Below are 18987 nucleotides of genomic sequence, written 5' to 3'. Positions count from 1 at the left end.
TGTATTTATTTGGCTAATCCAGTTCAGTTTCTGGTCAATGGTAACTCTCAAGATGCTGACAGTGGGAAATCCAGTGATGGTAATACTTTTGAACGTTAAAGGACAATGGTTAGATTCTCTCTTGTTGGAGATGGTCATTCACTGGCACTTGTGTGGTCTGAATGTGAATAGAGAAGCAGTGGCAGATATTTAAGGGGATATTTCAGAATGATCAGAATAATTATGCTTCTGCACTGAAGAAAAATCTTACAAAGAGATTCCCCCCTCCCCATGGTTAACCAGAGTAAGTATCAAATGTGAAGAAAATGCACATAACTACGCAAAGGTGAGAGGCAGGTTGGATGATTGGTCAGAATATAAAGAACAACAGAGGATGATTGAAAGGTTAATCTGAAAGGAAGAAATTAGATAATGAGAGGAAGCAAACTAGGAATGTAAAAATGGATAGCGAGAGTTTATACAGGTAATTTAACAAGACAAGCAAAACTAAAGTGAGCATTGGTCTTTAGTGAGTGAGATTGGGGATTTAACAGTGGATAATAAGGAAATGACGGATGAAGTGAACAAGCATTTTGCTGTGTCTTCACTATAGAGAATGCAACAACATTCCAGGACCAACATTCCAACAACACCAAATCAGGTGGTAGACGGAGAGGAACTTGTGAAATTACAATAATGACAAAGTTGTTAGTAACCAAACAATTGGACCTCTGAGCTCACAGGTGTATAGGTCCAGCTGGACTTCATCTTAGGGTGGGTAATGGGATAGCAGATGCACTGGTGTTAACTTTCCAAATTCACTAGATTCAGGAGAGTTTCCTTTGGGCTGAAAAGTATCATCTGCAGGAAGGGAGACTTTTGACAAGGTGTTACATAAAAAAAATTATTGTGCAAAGCAGAAGCACATGCTGTAGAGGTAACATATCAGTAACAATGGAAGATTGGCTGACTGACAGAAAACAAAGAATATGTCAAAGAATGGGTCATTTTCTGATTGGCAGCATGTGTTGCATGTGCTGCACCAAAATATTTTACAATTTATATCCGCAACTTTTGTGAGGGGACAAAGTTAAAAATCTCACACACCAGGTTATAGACCAACAGGCTTATTTGAAAGTACAAGCTTTTGGAGTGCTGCTCCTTTGTCAGGTAACTCTTATAAGGAGAGCAAAGGCTCAGTGGCTAAATTTTCAGACAACACTAAGATAGGTAGGAAAGGACACAAGAAGTTGCAGATAAACACATGTTGTATCAGGGAATGCTGAGCAAATGTCTGGTAGATGGAATATACAGTGGGAAAATCAGATGTTCACTTTACAAAGAAGACTGAAACTGAAGAATATTATTTAAATGTAGAAAGACTGCAGAATTATAAGGGGCAGAAGGATCTAAGTGTTCCAGTGAATAAGTCACAAGAAATTATAGAGTCATAGGAGTTATAGATATATACAGCATGGAAATAGATCCTTCAGTCCGACTCGTCCATGCCAATCAGATATCCTAAATAAATAGAGTCCCATTTGCCAGCATTTGACCAATATCCCTCTAAACCCTTCCTATTCATATACCCATCCAGATGCCTTTTAAATGCTGTAATTGTACCAGCCATCACCACTTCCTCTGGCAGCTCATTCCATACACCATGATCTTCTGCTTTAAAAAGTTGCTCCTGAGATCCCTTTTATAGCTTTCCCCTCTCACCTTAAACCTATACCCTCTAGTTTTGGATTTTATCATCCTTGGGAAAAGACCTTGTCTATTTATCCTGTCCATGCCCCTCATGATTTTATAAACCTTTATAAAGTCACTCCTCAGCCTCAGACACTCCAGGGAAAGTAACTCCAGTCTATTCAGCCTCTCCCTCTTGCTCAAACCCTCCAACCCTGGCAACATCATTGTTAATCTTTTCTGAACCCTTTCGAGTTTCATAACTTCCTTCCTTTAGTAAGAAGACCAGGATTGCACATAGCATTCCAACAGTGGCCTAACCCAATATCTTGAACAGCCACAATATGACCTCCCAACTCTCATACTCAATGCAATGACCAATAAAGGAAACATACCAAACGCCTTCTTCACTATCCTATCTACCTGTGACTCCACTTTCAAGGAACTATGAACCTGCACTTTGTTCAGCAACACTCCCCAGGATCCTACCATTAAGTGTTTAAGTCCTGCCCTGATTTTTCTTTCTAAAATGCAGCACCTCGCATTTAATCTAAATAAACTCAATCTGCCACTCCTTAGCCCATTGGCTCACCTGGCGGTACGATGGCACAGTGGTTAGCACTGCTGCCTCACAGCACCAGAGACCCGGGTTCAATTCCCGCCTCAGGCAACTGTCTGTGTGGAGTTTGCACATTCTCTCCATGTCTGTGTGGGTTTGCTCCAGTTTCCTCCCATAGTCCAAAGATGTGCAGGTTAGGTGAATTGGCCACGCTAAATTACCTGCAGTGTTAGGTGAAGGGGTAAATGTAGGGGAATGGGTCTGGGTGGGTTGCTCTTCATAGGGTTGGTGTGGACTTGTTGGGCCGAAGGGCCTGTTTCCACACTGTAAGTAATCTAATCTAATCTAAACCTGATCAAGATCCCATTGTACTGAGGTAACCACCTTCACTGTCCACTAAACCTCCAATTTCCGTGTCATCTGCAAACATACTAACTATACCTCCTATGTTCACATCCAATTTATTTACATAAATGACAATAGTCAGTGGACCCAGCACCAATCCTTGTGGCACATCACTGGTCACAGGGCTCCAGTCTGAAAGGCAACCCTCCACAACGACCCTCTGTCTTCTACCTTTGAGCCAGTTCTGCATCCAAATAGCTAGTTCTCCCTGTATTCTGTGTGATCTAACTTTGCTAACCAATCTACCATAAGAAACCTTACTGAAGTCCATATAGATCCCATCCACTGCTCTGCCCTCATCAATCCTCTTTGTTCCGTCTTCAAAACACTCAATCAAGTTAGTGAGGTACGATTTCCCACCCACAAAGCCATGTTGACTATCCCTATCAGTGCTTTCCAAATACATATAAATTCTTTTCCTCAGGATTCCCTCCAACAACTTCCCCACCACGAAAATCAGTCTCGAGTTCCTAACCGGTCTGGTTTTTCCTTACCACCTTTCTTAAATTGTGGTACCACGGTAGCCAACCTCCAGTCTTCTGTTAGTATGCAAATAAAGGCTAGCCTTTATTAAGAGAGAAATTGAATATGAAAGTGAGGATGCTACGCTTCAGGACTTTGGTAAATTGATATCTCAAATATTGTGTGCAGTTTTAGTCTTTTTTAAAAAATATGCTTTTATTGAAAAATAGTTTTTTAAAAATATTACAACAAATACAAAACAAAACAGTTCTGAACAATACGAAAGAAACAAAATAAAATGTAAAAAACCCAAACCGCCCTCCTGTACAAATGATTAAATGTATAAAAAACCCCCAACTAACTACTTAACTAAATAAATAATAACTAACAACAAACTAATAAATAATAATCATACAGCTCAGCAAAACAATACACTAACTCTCTAATATCAAGAGTATTAATTTTCACATATTCATACGTTCACAGTTCCCCTTCTCTGGATATTGGACTCGCAACACCCAATTGTTACGGCTACATAAAGGTCCTTATTAGTGTGGCAGACAAATCTGTGTCCAGGTATTCCAAAAGGGGGCGCCATATCTTAAAGCAATTCTCAGTTTTGTGGTGTACCATACTTGTAAGAAACTCCAAGGGGATATGCTCCATAACAATCTTATGCCAACCCAAAAGGCCCAGGGGATTTTAGGACACCCAACCTAACAAGATATTCTTTCTTACACAGAAAGTGAGGATGTTGAAAAGTTTTTTCTTATGCACATCTACAGGGAATACACTGGGCAGGCCAAGAAGAGGAGAGATTGGGTCCTTCTCCACCCTTACACCCAAAATCCCCACCATCGCACCTGCCACAGTGCTCCAGTATGTTTGAAGCCTACCACAGGACCAGAGGCAGAGACACTTGGGACATGTTGAAGATACTCCTGGTTTAAACTTTGACAAACGATCCGGAGCAAATGGACCCAGTGGAGAATCTTGAACTGAAAAGCATGGGTCCTATTTCAAACTGATATCTTTCTTGCATTTTCCCAAATATCTTCCCATGTCTCTGAGGAGACCTCAATGCCTAGCTCGCTCTTCCACGCTTGCAAAGCTGATCAAACTCATCTGAGGGGCCGCCCCCACCGGTCAATGATATAAAGTGCTGACAGAACGTGTACTCTTAACACTGAGCACCCTCCTCTCTATGTCGGATTTGTAGGGATCAATCAAGAGTGTAGTCTTTTTTTGAATAAAATCATTAACTTGAAAGAGATCCCTGCTAGATAAATCATACTTCTGCGCTAACTGATCAAAAGACATAATTGTGTCTTCCTCAAATAAATCACCCATGCAAGACACGGCCCTAGCTGCCCAATGTTTGAGTCCTGAAACCATCACCCCCCGGTTGAAAACCAGGCATACCCACTATGGGTGTAAGAAAAGATGTTTTGCCAATATTGGCTTCCCTCTGCCAAATTGCCCTCTATGCTTTAACAGTATTGATAACTATTGGGTGATGGCAATATTCCTTAACTGTCCTCATTTTGTCCAAAGACAGCAAGCTAGTAAGGGGACACTTTGCCTGAGAGGTTTCAATATCTAACCATATTGAAAAAGGGTCCCCACAAGCCCAATCACTCACGTAAAATAAACAAGCTTAGTTGATAGTTTTTAATGTCCGGGAGATCCACTCCCCCCAGCCTGTGAGGCAACTGCAGGTTAGCTCATTTAATAAGGGGCTGCTTACGATGCCAAATGGAAGAGCTGAACCAGCTGTTCAGTCACCTAGACATTTGTTTATCAAAAATCAGGGGGAGCATTTGTATAGGGTAGAACAAACGGAGGAGAATATTCATCTTAATAAGAGCTATCTGACCAAACTATGAGGCCAGAAGTGCCTCCCATCTTTGAAGGTCTTGTTTGATTTTGTCAAATAATTGAACAAAATTAGCTTTAAAAGACCGATCAAAAAACTGGAGTAATGAATAATGAAATACATAAAACCCTGTGACCACTTAAACGGGAATCGAGATTGGTTCTCAAGACCAAGCACCTTCATAAGACCACCCATAGGCATAGCCTCTGATCTTGCAAAATTAATCTTGTAGTCTGAAAAGGTGCCAAATGAGCTGATGCATTGTATGAGGCGAAGCACCGAAAATGCAGGACTTGACAAAATAAATCATCCGCATACAACAAAATCTTACGTAATTTTGACCCCACTTTTGCAGCTGATATATTGGGAGCCCTATGAATGGGGGGGGGGGGGGTGCTTTGGACAACCTGGCTACTGTGGGATCCATAACACATTTAAAATCTCCCCCTATAATGATATACCAAGACTCGAGACTGATCAATTTAGAGAAAGCATCTACCAGAAATTTGAGGGATGGGCCTGAGGGCAGTAAACATTTAAAACACCATATTCTTCCCAGTTTATCAGGGCTTTGAGGATTACAAACCTCCCATGTGCGTCTTTAACACACTCTAGTAGCTTAAATGGGAGATTCCTCCTAACCAATATAGCTAATCCCCTACTTCTGGTATTAAAAGATAAAAAGTAAACCCAATCAAAGCCATTCTGCTGTAGTTTCAAATGCTCCCTATCATCCAAGTGTGTCTCTGTAATAAAGCAATATCCACCTTTTCCTTTCTAAGACTCGAGAGTACCTTTATTTTCTTAATTGGTGAGTGACTCCCCTTGATATTCCAGGTATGCCATTTAATCAAGGCATTAGCCATAACCTTCTGCAGTAACATATAGATTCCAGAGAGGACGAACTCGAATTACAAATGGCCGAGCATTAGTGTCGCAAGATCTTCGAACAAAAAAAATCTATGTAAACGAAAACTACTACAGTTAACAAACCTACGAAGCTATCAAAGATTATATATAACAAAAACTAAAAAAAAAACAAACCAACATATAAAGTGCAAATGGCGCTGAAAAGAGAAACTCACCCCCTGCCCAAAGAGGGCATCTACACATCCCAAAATCCAACTTTCCATCCTGCTGCCAATACAGTAGCCAGGGCATTTAAATACCTGAAACGGGCATAAACTGCCCATAAATAGGCATCTAGCCATCCCAACCATTTTCCCTCCGCCTAGCTAGAGCCGCATCACAAAAGCAAGTAGGAAAGAAAGAAAATACACCATGGAATAACAAAATAAGTACCCCACCCATCGTTTGGTTTAACATAACTTAGAAATTGAAAGTAAACAGCCTAGCCACCCCCAAGCTTAGTTTAGACAAGATTATTACCAATAAAAAAAAGGAAAAGAAAGCCCTAACCAGGCTTCCTCCTTTTTTTTTTGAAAAGGAAAAGTAGAGACATACCCGAACAACACACTATTTGTACATACTAAATTGTTCAGATTAAATTAGTTTGTCCACAAATCCTCTTGCCTTCTCAGACGTGCCAAAGAGATGTACAGATCCATCTGAGGTGATCCGAAGCATCGCCAGATACCTCAGAGAGTACTGGATCCCGAGCTCCCTCAATCTTCTCTTAATGTCATCAAAGGATTTTCTTTTCCAGATCACCGCCGCTGAGAAGTCCTGGAAGAACCATGATCTTAGAGCCCTCGCAAACAAGGGCTTTCGGATCCTTTCCTTGGATTCTGGAAGCTTCCACAATTGTCTCCTTATCACCAAGATAGGGCGAGGACATTGGTCCAGACCTGACCTCTGCGCCGTGACCCGGTGAGCCCTCTCAATCTTCAAGCTTCTCATTCCTACCTCCACGCTAAGGAATTTTGGCAACCAATCCTCAATAAATTCCACTGGTTGCTCACTTTCCTTACCCTCTGGCAGACCGACAATCCGAATATTTTTTCTCCTGCCCCTGTTCTTGAGATCATCAACCTGGTCAAGCAAATTACAGACCTAAGTCTCCAGGGCCTGGATCCTATCGTTGGAGGAACCAGTATGAGCTTCCACCCACTATGATTCTGTATTCTACTTCATCCATCCTTTTCTCGAGGTCTCCCAGCTGCTGTTCATGCTTCTGCAGCATGATAGAGATTGGGGCCAGCTTCTCCTCTATCAGCTTGCCCAACATCAAGATTTCGTGAGCTCCACTTTCAGGACCTGGTAGGAAATAGAGTCTGGGGATGCTGCAGACTGGGCTACGGGCCCGGCCTCGGACGTACCTCCTCCCTTCTTCGGCATCCCTGGACAGCGAAAACCCAGGTAAGTTGTTCTCTAACAGTTTCTTGGGATGCCACAACCTTTCCAGCGTCCCAGGATATCGCAGTGGTCCAGGTAGGGTGGGTTAGGACTTCTTCCCGCTTGCAATGTGGTACGGAGCTCTGCAACGCAATCTTTCTAGATCGCCGCCATTTTGGATCCCCTAGTCTCTTTATTTAATGAAGGATGCAAATGCGTGGTGCAGGTTCAGAGGAGCTTTACTAGACTGATATCTAGAATGAGTGGAGTCAAAAAATGTGGCGCTGGAAAAGCACAGCCAGTCAAGTAGCATCCAAGGAGCAGGAGAGTCAACATTTTGAGCATAAGCTCTTTATCATTTATCTCAGCCCCCTTCCCCACAGCCCCCATTCCCGATGAAGAGCTTATGCTTGAAACGTCGACTCTCCTGCTCCTCGGATGCTGCTTGACTGGCTGTGGTTTTCTGGCACCACACTTGATCTCCAGCATCTGCAGTCCTCAGATGAGTGAATTCTCTTATGAGGAAAGGTTGGATAGGCTGGGCTTTTCCCCAACTGGAGTTTAGAAGAATGAAGTGTAACTTGAAATGTATACAATGCTGAATGGTTGTGACAAGATGGACATGGAAAAGGATGTTGCCTTTTTGGGACATGGAAAAGGATGTTGCCTTTTTGGGACATGGAAAAGGATGTTGCCTTTTTGGGACAGAGATGAAGGGAATTCTGTTTCACTGAGGGCAGAGAGATTTTGGAACTCTCTTCTTCAGAAAGTGGTGATGGCAGGGTCATTGAATATTGTTAAGGTGGAGGGAGGAGATTGATTTCCTTGTCCAACAGGAATCTAAGGCTATTGGGAAAAGATGCAAATTTGAAACACAAACAGATCAGCACGATCTCATGGAATGACACAGTAGACTTGAGGGGCTGAATGGCTTACTCCTGCTCCCAATTCATGTTTGTATGGACAAACATGTAGTAATATGAATGGATTCACAGCACTATTTAATTAATCCCTGACATTTCAGGAAGCTTAATCACTTTGGTTAAGAAGAAATGTGCCATGACATTCTTATTCAATGTTTATGATGAAAATAATATAGCAATGAGCAGTGAACAAGGAGTGTTTACCTCATCTTCACCTGTAGAATCTGCCCATGAGAACATCTTGACCTGAAACTTAATATCTTCTGTTGCACTTTGCACATTCTCAATGGTGTCCTCAAAATGCTTCACCTGGTTCTTCAGGCACAATATTTTAATCCGCCTGTTGGGTAATATAATCTGTTAGTCACCTCAATGATGATTTGTAACTTTCCCCCTTCAGTCCTCATTATTGACTAAACAACTGGAATTAGGTTTTGCATGTGCATTTATTTGACGTCATTCACCACACTATAATTGTTGTGGCAATCTCACCAGCGTAGTCCAGAGACCCATGTGAATACCCCAGGGTGCTACAAACACTGCTACAAACACACACAGACACACACACAGACACACTAACACACAGGGATCCCTCCTAATGAGTTATCATTGCTCCCTTCAAATCTGCCCTATTCATTACCTTATTTACAAAGTTTAATGAACATTCATAATAACTGAATGTTGTGCTGCTTCTCACTGCCCACAATAGTGATATGAAATATTATAAGGATAATTTACTAACAGAGTGTTTAGATGGTCATGGCTTACAGTTAATATTCTTGACTTACAACCCTTGTAGCACTTGTCCATAGCAGAGGCAGTTATGCAAAGGTTAGAAGAAACAGTCCTACCACAAATTCAACCCAAACTCTGGGTCAGATATGTCGATGACACATTCGTAATCATTAAAAACACGGAAATAGAAAAAACACACCGGACCATCAACGCCACACTCACAGGAATCCGATTCACGAGAGAAGAAGAAAAGGATAGCCAACTCCCATTCCTAGACGTGATGGTACAGAGAACACCAAACGGAGAATTCACTACAAGGGTATACAGGAAAGCCACACACACAGACCAAGTACTAAACTATGAAAGTAACCACCCCAACACACACAAACAAAGCTGCATCAGGACACTATTCAAAAGGACCACAACACACTGCAGTACACCAGGACTGCAAAAAGAAGAAGAGGAACACCTATACAAGGTATTCACCAAAAACGGATACCCGCGCAACTTCATCAACAGATGCCTAAGAGAAAGACCACGGAACGAGGACATACCACAACCAAAAGGACTAGCCAAACTACCATCCATCAGGAGCATCTCAGAACTGACAGCCAGACTACTGCGACCCCTAGGACTCATAACAGCACACAAACCAACAGCCACTACCAGTACGACACTGGCATCTACCGACAGTGTGGAACATCACCGACGTATATTCAGCACAAAAACACAGGACAAATACAAACACATCGACCTGGACCCAATATACCAACCATTACAGCGGACAGCTGAAACTGACAACCCGAAGCGGCAGGGACAGACCACTATAAACACCGGAGGAAACATCAAAGAAGCGCTTCGCAGGAGGCTCCCAAGCACTGATGATGTCGCCTAGCCAGGGGACGAAACGTTTGCAACAAAAACTTCCAGCTCGGCGAACAGAACCACAACAACTTGTCCAAGTACTTCACATTATAATTCTGGCTGAGACCCCATCCTGGAGACAATGCTGCACCATCTGGTGTCCTTTGGAACTGCTCTGTCCTTTTGGATAGATGTAGCAGATCCCACAACATTTTTCAGACAACAGGAAGTTGTCCCTGGCACCAACATCTATCCCTCAGCCAACGTCACTGCAGACTATCAGGTCATTAATACCATTGCTATCATTGATTTGTTTTATTTCCTGATATTATACCAGTGACGGCACTGTAAGAATACTTTGGTGTGATATGCTTTGGAATATTCTGAGGTCTCGCAAGTTGCTATATCACAGCAGAATGTTCATAGTTTTACTTTTTGAGCATTACAGTGCCAAAGGGAAGTTAAATATCAACTACAATTGGGTCTGGGGTTACATGTAGGCCTGACCAGGTAAGGACAGATTCCTTTCAGGGCACGACGGAGGTTGGGGGGGGTGGGATTGCTTAGCTTATGAATCCAATGATATTACCACTGGGCCACTGCAGTGCTTTCCCCTTTTTGCACCAGATTTTCACCCACTCCCGATCTCTTTAACTCTGCCAACAAGGGACTTGGCTGGTCCTTGAATGTTGACAAAACAAAGTTGATATCATCCCAAATCTGATCAGTCACATACTAACATACTCCAGCTCCCACATCCGTTGAAGGAGAGTCTGGAAAATATTGAGTATGTCCCAAGTCTTGGCAGTCACTCCTCTCAGAAGGCTACCTTTGACGAAAAGATCCAACACCAATCAACTGCAGCACCTCATCCTGCTACAAAATACAGCAGCGAGTGTTCGATAACAAAGACAAATCAACTGAAGTCCTAGAGTGCACAGCAGTTGCAGGGATACCTGGACCATGGATCAGTGACACACAGAGAGCTGTAGAAATTCCACCAGCAATGCCTCTGCCACATCCTCCAGCTTCAGTGTGGGTGAGAGGCACTGTTGAACAAACACAAGTACCTTCTTGAAGCTAACCCCACATGTTTTAGGCCAAGGCCCTACAAAACCAACTTCGGTGGACTGGATACTGCATCTGGATGACTAAAAAGCATCTCCTCCTCCAGGTCCTGATTTCTCAATTCTCAACTGGTCAGCATTCCGATGAGGACGAAGAAAAGTCTGCTACAAAATCTGAAATCTTTGTCGAAACCTCTTCTTGATGTATAGCAGCATTAACTTTAATGACTGGGAAGAATTCCCTACTGGTCGTTCTGAATGGCAACGACACGTCCATCAAGATGCATCACACTTTGAGGCAATACACCTTAATGATGAGGCACAGTGGTTTTAGAGTGGGAAAGAAAAGGAATCAAATCCCACAATGCAGATCCCACTGTTCCATGGAATATCCTGTATGCCCAAAGTTCTGTGCTTTCAGAATGAGTCTGTTCAAGCACATGATGGTGCACAGGAGGAACCTGTGATCCTGAACACACGTCATCCTCAAATTGAGGGATCATTGTGATCCTTTCTAATCCATCAGAAAGGGCCAATGGGACTTGGTTTAACACTTTATGGAAGATAGCACTTCTGACAGTGTAGCAATGCACTGCACTGCAATTATAACCTGGACTGTGTGCCCATGCTTCATGTGTGAGTTTGAACCCACTCCATTTGGCACCTTCTGACCATTCTCTGGAAATAAATTCCTCCCAAATCCTCACTGACAGACTTGAAAAAGGATGTTCTGTTGCCCACACTCCCCCAACTCATTTTCAAATTCTTTCTCTACAAGCGTATGGATTATATCTTTAGTAACAAGAATCATAGACAAACATTGAAAAGTCACACATACATTGCCTCCTGTGTTGCAGCCATTTTCTGATTAACCCGGTCGATGTCCTCCTCAACTTCACGACAATACTGGAGGAGGGAAACTATCTGCTCTTCCAAATCAAAGAAAATGTCCAGGATTTCCTGTGGGTCCTTAAAATACAGTTCCTGATCCTTAAACAGATAAAAACAGGTCAGATCTCATTATAACAACAACTCCATAAAGCACTCCCAAAGCAATTACGAATTGTATGAAGGAACCTGTCATAGAATTAAAGATTGTGAAGGGTATCCGCAATATAAAAAGTGACAAAAGTATAATTCAGAAACATCTACTCAATTACTTTATTTAAAATAAAAATCTCATGCAGAAATGTAATACATATATTGACAATGTACCATCAGATTAAAATTAGAATAAAAATAGGTGATGTAAACTTGTTGATACGCTAGACTATTGTGCACTTTCCAATGTGATTACTGAACATTACAGTATCTACCCTTTTACTAAACTTAGAAAGCAACCATTTAGTTTACGATATCTGTGCTGCAGTCATGTCCAACATACCACAGGGCTGACATCAGGCTTAGTTTCCATTGGCGTTTCCTCAGGTTCAGATTCCATCCTGAGCAGAAACAAAATAAAATACTTTTTTTAACTGAAAATCAAAGACAATAAGTCAAGAACGTTAAAACACAGAAAAGTTAAAACACTCAGCACTTCATATACACCTTGGCAGCATCAGATAAGTTGCCTAAGGTGTGGTACCTTAAGGGCTCATGGTGTTGGAAGTCGTGCATTAGCATGGGTTTGTGTAACTAATGAAACTTAGTGTTGGAACAAGAAGGGCATTTTCAGGATGGCAACCTGTGCCTAGTGGAGTGCCACAGGGATCAGTGCTGGGGCCAGAATCATTTAGAAATATACGAATGACTTGGATGAAGGACTGAACATTACAGTATCTACCCTTTTACTAAACTTACATGTACTGTAGTGAAATCTGCAGACAACATGAAACTAAGTTAAAAGGCAAGTGGTGAGGATGATATAAAATCTGCAGAGAGATATTAATAGGTTAAGTGAGTGAGCAAAAATTTGGCAGATGGAATATAATGTGAGGAAATGTAAGGTTATGTGTCAGGCTATGTACTTTGGCAGGAGGAGAGGAGCTGAATATTATTCAAACTGAGAAAGACTGCAGAAAGCTGCAGTACAGAGGGATGTTGGAGTCCTCATACATAAATCACTAAAAGCTAGCATCCAAGTTTACAAAGTAAGTGGGAAGAAAAATGGAATGTTGGTCTTTATTTCAAAGAGAATGGAATATAGAAGTAAGTAGGTTTTGTTAAAACTATACAAGATACTAATCAGACCGCAGCTGTGAACAATTTTTGTCCATCTAAAGAAAGACACACGAGCATCGGAGGCAGTCGACAGAAGAGTCATTAGGCTGATCTTGGGTATGGAGGAACTGTCCTATAGGGAGAGGTTGAGTAGATTGGGCCTGTACTCTTTGGAAGATACAACAATGAGAGGCGACCTTGTATAAACATATGAAATTATCAGGGTCTCGACAGAGTGCAGGCAGAAAGGCCATTTCTTCTCGTGGGAGAGTCTGAAGAGGCTGCCCATTTAACACAGAAACGAGGAGGAATTTGTACTCTCAGAAGGTTGTGAATTTGTGGAATTCTTTACTGCAGAGGACTATAGTGACTAAGCCATTAAGTAGATTCAAGAATGAGATATGAGAGAAAGAGAGAGAGAGAGACAAACAGGACAGAACAGAGCAGAAAGTTTTAATTCAGTATTGTAATCAAGAAATATGGGGAAAGGCAACAAAGTGGAGTTGAGGATTATCAGATCAGCCATGATCTCACTGAATGGCAGAGGCCTTCTTCAGCTCATATACCTTATGGTCTTATGGGACTGACTTGTCAAACAATAAGCTTGACAATTTCATGAATCCAGGATTGCAGAAATCCAACATAATGCCTGGTTACATTGCACTCCACAGTGATTCATTATTAGTTATCAAAACTTCACATAGAAATTTAACTTGAGATAGTGGAGGCCTTGAGCAGAAGTGAAAGGAAATAACTCCACAGAGGCCGGTAACTGGTCATCAAGTCACCCTTTATTTACTTGTGGAGAGTCCCTGACACTGATCCAGCTCCTTAGAACCAGCTCTCAGAGTGAACAAACCTCTGACACTCCTGTTTATATCTGTCAGCCAGGCCTCGCTGATTGGGGTTGTTAATCTGGTCCAGCCTAGGAACTCAGACTCATAGAATCCCTATAGGCCCAACAAGTCCACACTGACTGTCCGAAGAGTATCCCACCCAGACCCATTCCCCTACCCATTTCTGGACACAATGGGTAATTTAACATGGTGAATTCATCTAACCTTTGGACTGTGGGAGGAAACCAGAGCACCCAGAGGAAACCCATGCAGACACGGGAGAATGTGCAAACTTCACGTACAGTGGCCCAAGGCCAGAATATTTTATGAGGTCCACCTGGCTGACCTCTTTACAATCATTACAGAAAGATTTATTTGTCTTTGAATCAAAATTACTGATGCATATTTGAGCAGTGGGATGGATATAATATTTGTAAGAGAGTGTTTTCAAAAGGCCTTTTGGCTGTTAATCATTGTTAATTTGTTCAGAATCGGTGATGATCCCCACAGAGAACCATCAATCAAACTAACCAAATGTACCAAATGACCTCATAGGAGAAACTGTCAACGTGATATTACTTTATGTAAGTTTTACATTAACACAGATCAGAATCAACATAAACTAAACATGAATTAGCAGGCAAACAGGTCATTCTGCTCGATGGTTGTATTCCTGTGCAACCTCACACTATAAAAAATCGTGCTACTGGAAATCACTATAGAAATGACACTGCAAAAGATCACACTATGGAAACCCTCCATACCCATTCAGCAGAAAGTCTATGTTATGCAAACAACTTCCACAATTCATCAATTGCATTATAGCTAATTTGCGCTGTTGCATGTTGTAGAAGAACTAGCTGCAACTTAAAACTAAACATACTGATGAAAAGATTTTGTGACAAAGATATCCCTTAGAGACCCACAAATAACCCAACAATCCCCACACAAATGTGACACTACATAGCTACACAGTTCCACAGTACTTCACTCATCAATAGGTCCTATCTGATGACAGCTTTCACCCTTCAGTTTCACTCATTCAGTCACAGAAAGAAAGATGCCCATGAATCATCTCTCCTTTGGCTCACAACAATCCTGCTAATGTAGCTTTCCAGAGTTCCTTCCTTCACAACTGACTAAAAATTCTCCACTTCACAGTCTGGCCATAGTCTGGAAAATACCAAGTTCTTTAGCTTCTCCAAGTTATTCACAGCCTTAGACTTTTCAGTTAGTTCGAGATGGTGTCTCATCAACATACTATATAACTGAAACATAATGTCCTTACTATTACGTTCAATTCCTCACATAATAAAGGATACCATTCCATTAGCCTTTTGATTATTTGTGACACGAGCACGAGATAACCTAGCTCCGTCTGCAATTCTGCACTTATTCTCAGTTTGGAAATACTATGCATTTCATTCTTCCTGACAGAGATCATTTCAGATTTTCACACATTTCTCATATTTTGTGCACCCACTCACCCAATTTACCTACATCCGTCTACTAACCTTTAACCAAGCTTTTGGTTACTTATCATAATTTGAACCTTTTTACTCGTTCATGGGATACAGGAATAACAGGCGAAGACAGTATTTATTGTCCAACCGTTGTAACTGTCCTTGAGAAGCTGACGAGCTGCCTTCATTAACCACTGCAAACCATGTGCTGTGGGACCTACAGTGCCCTTGTGGAGGGAGTTACAGGATTTTGAACCAGTGACATTGAAGGAACTGCAATATATTTCCAAGTCTGATTGGTGAGTGGTTTGGAGGTGGGCTAGTGTTCCCATTATCCTTCTATATGGAATGGATCATGGGTTTGGAAAGTGCTTTCTAAGCAGCATTGGTGAATTTCTGCAGTGAATTTTGCAGATAGTACACACTGCTGCTACTGAGCATCAGTGATGGAGGGAATAGATGCTAGTGGATGTGGTGCCAATCAAGCAGGCTGTTTGGTCCTGGATGGTATCAAGCTTCTTGAGTGTAGTGGTAGCTGCACCCATCCAGGCAAGTAGGGAGTATTGCACTGCACTCCTGACTTGTGCCTTATAGATGGCGGGCAGGCTATGGTGAGTCAGCAGGTGCTTGCTGCAGGATTCCTGGCTACTGACCTGTTCTTGTAGCCATTTAAATGCCTCAGTGTAAAATCACCAACAAATTCTGCGGGCTGTTGTACTTTTTAAAAGTCACTCCCTGGCAGGAGTACACCAGGAATCCCAGCATTTCCAGTTCTTCTGGTGCTCTCTCTTTATGTTGGGTTCCCTTACCCTTTCTCCATCCAGGAAGTGACCAGCGTGGCTGCTGAATGTTTTGGGCTCAACCGTGAGCTTTTTGTTTTTGGCCTGCTTGCTTTACGATTTTGCGGTTCTAAAGTGTGACAAGCAGAACAATGATTAAAAATTAATGATTTGTTGCACTTTGTATATTTTGAGCTGTGCACAACATACCATTGACTAATGAATACAAGGAACATGTGACCTTGCTTACAGAGGTCTTGTGAACTAATTATTATTGCTTGTAAAAGTAACTGTCCCTCAAACCTTGATGAAGCAATGAGTTATATTTCTACATTATTAGATATTATGAATTCTCTTTGAAAAGGCAGTTGAATACATACAGAAAAGGAAAGGCAAAGTGCAGCCAATTAGATAGCTCTTTAAAGAACCGGGTACAATGGTCAAATGGCCCCCTTCTATGCTTTATCTTTGATTCTGTAATTACTCATCAATTGTTGGTGACCTGGAGTTCTAAGGAAGGGTCACTTGACCGAAAGTTAATGAGTTAACTTTTCTCCACCGATGCTGCCAGACCTGGTGAGTTTTTTCAGCAATTTCTGTTTTTGTTTTCAATTTAGAGTGTCTGTAGTTCTTTAGGCTTTTATTCAGAAATGTCAAGAACTTGACTTTCTCTCGTGATTCCACAGAATGCAGTGGATGAAGATGCGTTTCATCAGAAATACAGCACATTATGTTCATGGAGCAAGAGGTTCTGTAAAAACATGTTATGCTTCTCTTCTTCAACGTGAGAGCTCAGGGATGAGGCTGATGTCCCTGTCTCCTTCCTGCGCAGGAAGTGTGTCCAGTTCCAGCTCTTGTTAGACCGCATGACGACTCTGGAGCTGCAGATGGACTCCCTTTGCAGCATCCGCGATGCCAATGAGGTTGTGGATAGCATGTTTAGTGAATTCGTCGCACCCTAGATTAGGATTGCTGAGGGAGAAAAGAAATGGGTGACCAAAAGGCAGAGAAAGAGCAGGAGGACAGTGCAGGTGTCTCCTGCGGTCATCTCCCTCCAAAACAGGTATACCGTTTTGGATACGGTTGGGGGAGATGGCTCACCTTGGGAGGGCAGCAGTAGCCAGGTTCATGGCACCGTGGCTGGCTCTGCTGTACAGAAGGGCGGGAAAAAGAGTGGAAGGACTATATTCATAGGGGATTCAACTATAAGAGGAGTAGATAGGTGGTTCTGTGGTCGAAAATGTGACTCCAGAATGGTACGTTGCCTCAGGTCAGGGATGTCTCAGATCGGCTGCAGGACATTCTGATGGGGGAGGGTGAACAGCCAGCTGTTGTGGTGCATATAGGCACCAATGATATAGGTTGAAAAAACAGGATGAGGTCCTACAAGCAGAGTTTAGGGAGTTAGGAACCAAGTTAAAAAGTAGAACCTCAGAGGTAGTAATCTCAGGATTGCTACCAGTGCCACACGCTAGTCAGAGTAGAAATGAAAGAACAGGCAGGATGAATGAGTGACTTGAGAGATGGTGCAGGAAGAACGGATTCGGATTTTTGAGACGCTGGGACCACTTCTGGGAGAGGTGGGACTATTATAAATTGGATGGTCTACACCTGAGCAGGACTGGCACCAATGTCCTGAGGGATGCTTTTGCTAACGCTGTTGAGGAGGGTTTAAACTAATGTGGCAGATGGGAACCAAATGAGGTGGTTAGTGGACAGGAAGGAAAAGTTACTAAAGCTTGTAAGGAACTAGATTCTGAAGTCAGAATGACTAATGGAGAAGAGTAACGAACCGGGACAAGTGATGGGCTTGTTAGTGGGTGAGCATTTTGGTGATGGCGACCACAATTCTGTGACTTTCACCTTGGTTATGGAGAAAGATAGGTGCGTGCAACAGAGTAGGTTTTACAATTGGGGGAAGGGTGAATACGATTTTGCAAGACAAGATCTGAGGAGCATAAGTTGGGAGCATAGGCTGTCAGGGAAGGATGTCGTTGAAATGTGGAACTTTTTCAAGGAACAGATACCACGTGTCTTTGATATGTGTGTACCTGTCAGGCAGGAAAGAGATGGTCGTGTGAGGGAACCTTGGTTGACGAGGGAGGTTGAATGTCTTGTAAAGAGGAAGAAGGGGGCTTACATAAGGTTGAGGAAACAAGGTTCAGACAGAGCATTGGAGGGATACAGGATTGCCAGAAGGGAGCTGAAGAAAGGGATTAGGAGAGCTAAGAGAGGGCATGAAAAATCGTTGGCGGATAGGATCAAGGATAACCCCAAGGCATTTTATGCGTATGTGAGGAACATGAGAATGACGGTAGGTCCGATCAAGGACAGTAGTGCGAGACTGTGTATTGAGTTGGAAGAGTTAGGAGAGGTCTTGAATGAGTACTTTTCTTCAGTATTTACAAACGAGAGCGACCGTATTGTTGAAGAGGAGAGTGTGAAATGGACTGGTAAGCTAGAAGAGATACCTGTTAAGAAGGAAGATGTGTTGGACATTTTGAACAACTTGAGGATAGACAAGCCCCCCGGGCCTGACGGGATATATCCTAGGATTATGTGGGAAGCAAGAGAGGAAATTGCAGTACCGCTGGCAATGATCTTCTCGTCTTCACTGGCAACGGGGGTGGTACCAGGGGACTGGAGAGTAGCGAATGTTGTGCCCCTGTTCAAAAAAGGGAATAGGGATAACCCCGGGAATTACAGGCCTGTTAGTCTTACTTCGGTGGTAGGCAAAGTAATGGAAAGGGCACTGAAGGATCGGATTTATGAGTATTTGGAAAGACACTGCTTGATTAGGGACAGCCAGCACGGATTTGTGAAGGGTAGGTCTTGCCTTACAAGTCGTATTGAATTCTTCGAGGAGGTGACCAAGCATGTGGATGAAGGTAGAGC

At 42.4% G+C, this 18987-nt stretch overlaps 1 protein-coding gene across 1 annotated transcript in view; it reads right to left on the bottom strand.

Annotated features, from left to right (window-relative positions):
• LOC122561440 (coiled-coil domain-containing protein 38-like) overlaps nt 1–18987 on the bottom strand; it is a 74541-nt gene that overhangs the window by 10222 nt on the left and 45332 nt on the right. The window contains exons 9-12 of the mRNA XM_043713182.1: nt 16123–16222; nt 12239–12296; nt 11693–11844; nt 8393–8528 (exon numbers count right to left, since the gene is read on the bottom strand). Coding sequence (XP_043569117.1) covers nt 8393–8528; nt 11693–11844; nt 12239–12296; nt 16123–16222 — 446 coding nt within the window. The remainder of the gene's footprint in view (nt 1–8392; nt 8529–11692; nt 11845–12238; nt 12297–16122; nt 16223–18987) is intronic.

Source organism: Chiloscyllium plagiosum, chromosome 23 (assembly GCF_004010195.1).
Source record: "Chiloscyllium plagiosum isolate BGI_BamShark_2017 chromosome 23, ASM401019v2, whole genome shotgun sequence".
Classification (NCBI taxonomy): domain Eukaryota; kingdom Metazoa; phylum Chordata; class Chondrichthyes; order Orectolobiformes; family Hemiscylliidae; genus Chiloscyllium; species Chiloscyllium plagiosum.
Note: the sequence above shows the minus strand (reverse complement) of the source record. Positions and strands in the feature narration are given on the sequence as shown.